The 7,996-nt window shown below is 37.7% G+C and overlaps 1 protein-coding gene across 1 annotated transcript; it reads left to right on the plus strand.

Annotated features, from left to right (window-relative positions):
- The first annotated feature begins 321 nt into the window (after positions 1 to 321).
- Positions 322 to 5,765, plus strand: LOC107772978 (uncharacterized). The gene is made up of 9 exons (XM_016592434.2): positions 322 to 593; positions 752 to 849; positions 1,900 to 2,038; positions 3,985 to 4,046; positions 4,152 to 4,203; positions 4,295 to 4,400; positions 4,613 to 4,711; positions 4,798 to 4,930; positions 5,002 to 5,765. Exons 1-9 carry the CDS (start codon positions 466 to 468, stop codon positions 5,538 to 5,540), a joined length of 1,356 nt encoding a protein of 451 aa, XP_016447920.1. The 5' UTR covers positions 322 to 465; the 3' UTR covers positions 5,541 to 5,765.
- The last annotated feature ends 2,231 nt before the right edge of the window (positions 5,766 to 7,996 follow it).

Raw genomic sequence — 7,996 nt, forward strand, 5'->3', positions numbered from 1 at the left:
TAAAAACAAAAAAAAACAATCAATTTTGTCTTGAACTTCTAAAACGACAAATAATTTGAGATAACTACTTTTGATAATTGTGACTATTAATATGAGAACAAGTTAATAATATGAAAATTTTAATTAGGAATAATTTAGTCAAATTATTTATATTTTTATCTTAGGTGGGTGCAGATGGCGAAGTAGAGACTTATTTTGAATCGGGGTGAGTAATTTATATTTACCTTCAGCTGAAGCAAATTTACCCTTGTCATTAAAAACACAGAAGCTTAATCTCTAATGATAAGTAGCAGCTAGTGATGTTAAAATGGAAAAATCAATGTACCATTTTATTAAGATCAAGGATTAATTTGACGGTTTAAATGTGGGTTCGTGAATGAATGGGACCGTATAATTTGGGCATTTGAAATGAAATGGTGTTGCTCTTAAATTACAAGCTTCAAATTATCAGTCTAACTAATTGAGATGGCGACGAGGAGAGGAGCAAAACGCAGTGTTATTGAAATTTCCTCTTCTTCCGAAGAAGGAGATGAAGAAGAATCAGAACCATTATCAGAATCGGATGACGATGATTTTGACTCCTCCGCCTCAAGGTATTCTTTTCCAATTAATATATCAATCTATCAACCAATTTACGCCTCAATTCCAAACTAATTAGGCTGGGCTATATGAATTATTATTATGTTCATTCAAATACTACATCGTTTATTGTAAATTTTATCATGATCAATTTTTGGGTAATTTGGGCCAGCGAGAGCGATGGCGATTACGAAGAATATGATGATGAAGATGATATCGAAGAGGAAATTAAGGAGTCGGGGTGCGACAGAGTCCTTCGCCTTCTCCAAGGTATATAGGGATTTTCATTTTTCTGCTGTTACGCTTCTGGCAAATGTATGGATAAACTAAAGAAAAACTAAGTTGCACTGTTACTGTAGTAAAATGTTAGGGTTAATTAATTTTTATCAATTTTGTAGCAAATTGATCATTCTTCAACCAATCCCAGTGTTCTATTTTTTAGTTGAAATTAATGATTTAAACTCAGTTGCTTTCTGCACAAATGAGTTTGATCTTTAAATGTGCACGCTCCCACATTTAACTTTGTAACTAGTACCTGTGATGTTGTGGTGGCTAGTCTTAAATGTTGAATTGCCTATTTGATTTGCCGGAGACCTACATGGTCTATCAATCGAAGACCAATCTGAGCTATCAATTTTGTTAGATAAACCCATGGAAGTGCATTCTAGAGAATGGCATTGGTGACACACCATGGACTACCCTTTGCAGTTGCATGAGTTTTTAATAATCAGCAAGTAGAGGAGCAAAAGAAGGGGCTGAGACTTTGAGAGCTACTAAAAAGAGTTTGCTGGGGTTGGGAGCAATGACTATCTCGGCTGAACACCCAGTTAAAAAGCGGACCTCTTTTGTCCATGAGTTTGGCGCAAATGTGTTATCGTGTTATCTTCTTGTTAGGCAACCTGCATTACTGGAGCCAGGTGGGCAGGAAGAAGATTTTTATATGGAAGTACTGTTGATATATGTTTTGCATGAGCTTTTGTGGACACGGAAGGAAAGGGTGCAAAAGTAATATGGACCCTATGCCTGCCATTGAGGAGGATAGAATTAGTAAAAGATGCAAAATAATTTACTCGTTATTTAATGGACAATTTGGTGTATTCACAATATTTTGTAAACCGTAGATCCTAACATATATATACTACAATGCACTTATTGATTCTTCTCATAACTTGTTCTCTTTTCATGGTGGAGGAAAATGTAGAAAATTTCTCCAACTAATAACAATTTTTTTCGTGTTCTGACTCAAAACAATAAATTAGCTAGTTATGGTCTCTCTAACATATAAATATATCAAGTTACAACCTTTTGTATGTTATATAGGGGGTAGAGAATTGAAGAAGCTAAAGGGAGAATTGAGGAAGCTAACGTTGACGGACTATAAAGCATATTTGCGGTCAAATGGGTTGAGGTTATCTGGTACAAAGGAAGAATGTGTAGAGAGGATCATAGAGCACTGGAGGTATGTCGGAGTGTAAGATGTAAACCTCATGTATTTGAATGCACCCCTAGAATTTTTGCAATTTCCAATAAAGTGTGCTCTCGTGGCATTCCATCAAGCATTTCTATTTTTTTCTTTTCATTGTTTTTTTGTTTTTGTTTTTGTTTCCTGTTATGTTGTTTCTTTTGTGGTGTAAGAAAGGGTCCCGTTAATAGCTAGAGTCTCAAGCATTCAGGTTGCTTATTGTGAGTAGCTAAAAAGGGTATATGACTCTTAAGTAAAAGGGACAAATGTTAGGATATTACCATGTGCCTACAGCATATAGTTAAGCAGATTAAAAACCCTGGTTTGACTCATTGTCAGTGAGACCTAGAAGTGCTCCATGATTTTGTTCCTACCTCATCATTCTATATTTGCAAATTGACTGAAAATATTTCAATCTGTGTGCTACAATTAATTTCTGAATCATTCTGAAGATTTAACCAACTAAATTATTCTCTCCTTGAGCAGTTTGACCTTTTCGGATCATTGCACTATAATTTTGTTAAGATATTGTGTCGTGGAGAATATACTGTGCTTATCTTAGTACTTACGAAAAATGGAAGTTCCACACTCATCTTCATGGTTGCTATTTCATCTCTTTGTCCCCCTTTTGTCTCTGAACATTAATCTCACATGACAGATATGTGGGTATAAATGGCTTTTCTCTTTTGAATGTCTTGCACTTATTGTCCAGCTATGGCACTGAGTATGCCAATACATCAGGAATCTTTAGTTTTTTTTTTTGTTTTGACCTTATGTTCTTTTAGTTCCAGAGGCACTTGTTCCACAATGACTCTGAAAATCAGAAATTTCATTCTTCTATTGACATCTCAATCAATGTGCTAAAAAGTTGCATATAGAAAGATATTGAATTAATTTGGTTACTTGCAATAGCTCATTGTCCTGTGAGCTTGGTGCTTCCCACTCAACAAAAACAAGTAAAAGAAGGCAGCGTAAGTGATTGAAGCTCCAGCAAACAACAACAACAACAACTACTCAGTAAATTCCTACCAAGTGGGGTCTGGGGAGGGTAATGTATACGCAGACCTTACCCCTACCCCGATAGGGCAGAGAGGCTGTTTCCGATAGACCCTCGGCTCAGAAAGACGAAAATAAAAAAAAATAAGAAAAAACAATTCATTAGTAACTCCAGTAGAAACCGTAATAGTAACAGAAGCATAACAACCAAAAGATGAATGACATGCAATAACAGTAACCAGTATCTAAGGCCCGGGGCTAATATAAACAGCAAGGATAGTGTGGATTCAACATAAACTGCAAGCCATCTAAGATCAACCCTAATCCAATCCCGCCTCACCCCCGGTATGAAGTAAGGAAAGTTCTACTACCCCCTAACCTACAACCCTAATGCTTGACCTCCAGACCTTCCTATCAAGGGCCATGTCCTCGGAAATCTGCAGTCGTACCATGTCCTGCCTGATCACCTCTCACCAATGCTTCTTAGGCCTCCCTCTACATCTTCTCGTACCCACCACGGCCAACTGCTCACACCTCCTCACCGGTGCATCAAGGCTTCTCCTCTGCACGTGTCGCATCTTGTCATCCACAGGGGCCACGCCCACCTTCTTCCGAATATCTTCATTCCTAATCTTGTCTATCCTAGTGTGCCCGCACATCCACCTCAGCATCCTCATCTCTGCTACCTTCATCCTCTGGATATGGGAGTTCTTAACCGGCCAACACTCTGCCCCATACAACATGGCCGGTCTAACCACAACATGATTGAAGCGGCAGCACAATTCATTAATTCTTCATGGTCTCAGTTTTCACTTAGTAAGGAACTAATTGTAAATAGTATGATGTTGTAAGTCTATATTTTGAAATCTCTTGTTCCTTTCCCAGTAGTTTCTTTTATTTTTTTCCTTTTTGCTAATGGAAAGTCCTATTACTTGATTTGTTCACAGGATGAAAGATGGAAATGGTCAAAGACTATATCCCAAATCATCATTTACCATTAACTGCACCGGTAGTTTATATTTGGCATCATGACACCTTCTCTCTTTTCTTATGCTTCTTTATTTTCCCTTTTGTTTTTTTCCATCTTTGAGTATTGAGACTGGTGATTCTGCAGGTGACGTATGTAAAGGAGATGTTGTATTATTCACACAGAAAGTGTACAAGAAGTATTCACCTAATTGATTCTCCTGTTTGTTTCACATTTTGTCAGTGTGAAGTGGTCTTTGATTCTTGGATTAACTGTGTCGTGTTTCTAAGTTTTGACAAGATGACAAGGGGTGGAGAACTATTAGGGAAGAGAACCATTGCTGGGAGGATTGTTAAGGAGAGTTATGGTGTTGCCAAACAGCAGCATACCTTTACGGTAAGGCTCAATAGAAAGTTTTGAGAGATGTATAAGGGTTGAAATCTTGACCCATAGTTATGTGGATATAAGCTTGCAACTTGGCACAAAATCCAATTGTAGCACTTGAATACCTAGCTGTATCATCCTTCTAATAATAACCCTTTCGTGCAATGTCATGCGCAAAGTTTTGCTCAAAATTTCTCCATCCTCTAATTTTTGTGATTAACAAGGTTGAGGTGTTATGGAGTCGAGGGGTTAAACAATTATCTGCACTTTTTCCATTGCTTGTAAAGGGACGAAACCTTTATAAGTTGAAGACTTTCAGACAGGTGAACCCGCAGCTACTCTGGAGTACCTGCAATTCCTTTCAGATATTCTAACATTTTAACGGTATTTCTTGCTGCTGCTTTATTAGAGATGGAAGAATGAAAAGGAAAGATTAGAAGTGCTTGCAGAGAAGCACAAACGTGGAGAAGCAGCAAGATTTATTAGAGCAACAAGAAAATCAAAATCGATAAAGCCGACAAAAGCATCCTCTAAAAATAAAGGTGCCCTTATTGAAAATTAAATTGATGTATCACCTTTATGTTTACTCTAATGTAGTTTTTGGTACATGTAGGTAACAAGCGTCAGAAACTTGATCATCATAGGAGGCCAAGCAAGACGATACAGACAAGAAAAGTAAAGAAACATAATTGTTCTATTGATGAACGCGGGAAAGCAAAGGTAGGAAGCAAAAGAACAAAACACCACCATGAAAAGCCTCGTTCACCTGGGAGATTGAATTTGGCAGAGTCCAGAAATAGTAGAGCCCCTATGAGGCATCCAAACTTTGTGCCTGCCATTGGGGAGACCTCATTACAGTTCAATTATTTTTCAGCGAATAATTTCCGCCATTTTGAATCAGATTATTATGGCCAAGGAGTACCATATTCTTATTCATCTAACTGGCATTCAGCACCAAGATCACATTTAAGCTCTTATTCCTCTTATGCTCTGCCTGCTCCAGAACATCAACAATATGATCATGGAAGCTATCCTAATTTTTCATATCCTAGGTATGTATCTCAGTCTAGTAATCATCCACGTTTTCCTGGAATGGTGGGAACTCACAGATCATCTGGTTCATTCCCATTTGTAAACTATGAACGTAGATAAAACTCTTAGCCTTTTGTCTCTCTTGCTCTGGCCCGTGCTGTGCACATAGGAGCAGCAAGGGGTTTATGTAAACCCGGTTTACATAAACAAAATGGTGCAAGGGGTCTTAAACTGACTTTTGGAGCATTGCCTTGTTGCAAGTGTCAAATTTCAAATATTTGTACAGCAAGTTGCAAAAGTGTTTTGTCTTTAATTAGCAGTATTAAAGCTGTGCTCTCTTTTTTAGTTTTAGTAGTTCCATTTTCTTTTGCATTCAAGTGGAATTTGGGACTCGGATTTTGGAAGGGCGAGCTTGATCACGCCACAATTTCAGAGTTCTGTTGGATCCTGTCCTTTTATTCCTCTTTTCTCTGTTCGTTGAGTTATTTACGATCTTGTACTACGTCTAACTAGACGTGTCCCAAAAAATAAAAGATGAGCTTCTCTCAGTGGGCGTTTGGACATAAGAATTGTAAAATTTAGGAAAAAAGTGAAAAAAATATTCAAGTGAAAATGATATTTGAAAATTAGAGTTGTGTTTGGTCATAAATATAATTTTGGGTTGTTTTTTAATTTTTGTGAGTGATCTGAAGTGAAAAAAAGCTTTTTGGAGTTTTTCGAATTTTCAAAAAATTCTGATATTCATTTTTAAGTGAATCGAAAATTTTATGGCTAAACGCTGAATTCGAACAGAAGTAAAAAAAAAAAAAGTTCGAAAAAAGAAATATTTTTTATGACCAAATGGGCCCTAAATTTGCTTAGAGTGAAAACCGTATCAATTTCGTGTTAATTCAATTTTCATTCATTGATTGTTGAAATTTTTCCCCTACTATTGATTGATGATTTTATAAAAACAAAGACCATTTTACCTTGTCTATTACCAAGTTCTTGTTTTATGTATTTTGTGAACGCCTTGCACAGGAATAAATTTGATGTTTACATTAAATTGTATGAATTTACATGATTAAGTATAAATTAAGGTGATAATGTATATAATTGATAATTAGTATGTTTAGAAGATTTACCGAAGATATATGTTTTTTTTAATCTTACAGAAGATATCTGAAATGTATAATTTTTCTTTTCTTTGCATGACCCTTGTAAGCATGTGATTTTTGCCCTATGAAAGAATTACTCCCAAAAATTTAAAATAAAACGATTTTCCTTGGTATGCAATTTTGAGAATTTTTGTGACATTTTTGGATAATTATTTGTATTTGTCTGTGCATGTTTATTTGTTAAATTAATAAAAAAATACAAAAATATGTCGCATTTGCATTTAGGATTTAATTCTACAATTAGGAATAATTAAGTTTGTTTTACAAGAATGAAAATTACAAAAATATGCACCGTTTGCATTTTTAGCATTCAATGTCAGATTGTGAAATTTTGTTTTAATAGGTGTTTAATTATGTATGATATTTGTCGCTAGGAATTAATTAGTATTTTTTATAAGTTAATTTAGTTTATAATTTAATTTAGAATGTTAGTTTTATTAATTAGAAAGTGAAAGAAAATAGAGCAAAAAATATAAAGAAAATCGGAATTGGGCCTTTTCTTCAAATTCAAACCACAAGCCCAAAGATACCCAACCTTCCCCATGACCCGGTCCATTTCAACACGGGTCGACCCAGTCCGCCCCATAAACCCAAATGACCTAACCCCTCCTAATCTTCATTTCATTTTCCTAACCCTAAGACTAAACCCATCCGCCCCCTGTCTTTCTCTCCATCTTCTCCAAGCTTCCAAGCCCCCTTCCATGGCTGCCCTTGCATCGTCTTCTTCGACACGAGCACACGCACACAGCTCCAAACCAAAAGCCAAGCGGACTGCTTCATCTTCTTCGTTGACCACCATGAATGATCCCTCTGCTTCATCTTCTTCATCATCCTCACGACCTCCAGCTCGAGCTTCCATGGATGCCTTCTGCTACGCCCAGCCATGGACAACACCAAACCACCACCATCATCTTCCTCCTCACGCGAGGCAGCTCCAAACAAAAAACCAAGCAAGCTGCCTTCTTCTTCGTCGTCGAGTTCGAGCTCGAGCTCCCATGGCTGCCTTCCTCGACGACCATGCACCCTAGCACCTCGCTTTTGCTGCTTCTGCTACGTCCAAACAGAACCCATGGCTGCTACTTCTTCGTCATCTCCTTCAGTCGAACAACCCATCGTCAACACTGCCCAGTCGACCTCCAACTGCCTCGACGAGCTTCTGCTTCACCTCCAGCTGCCTCGTCGAGCTCCATGTCCCGCAGTAGCAGTTGCTGCTGTTTCATTGCCTCCGTAACTGCCTAGTCGACCTCCAGTTTGGCGACGCAGCAACAGCAACTGCTGTTTCTCCGGGGTGCTGCTGCCTTCTGCTTCGTCCATCTTCTTTGACGGGCTGCCACTGCCTCGTTTTCCAAACGATACCAAACGAGCATCTTCTTTGATCGTCCGTTCGTGGTCGTCTTCGGCGTCGAGTTATTTTGGTGC

This window comes from Nicotiana tabacum, chromosome 3 (genome assembly GCF_000715075.1).
Source record: "Nicotiana tabacum cultivar K326 chromosome 3, ASM71507v2, whole genome shotgun sequence".
In the NCBI taxonomy this organism is placed as follows: Eukaryota; Viridiplantae; Streptophyta; class Magnoliopsida; order Solanales; family Solanaceae; genus Nicotiana; species Nicotiana tabacum.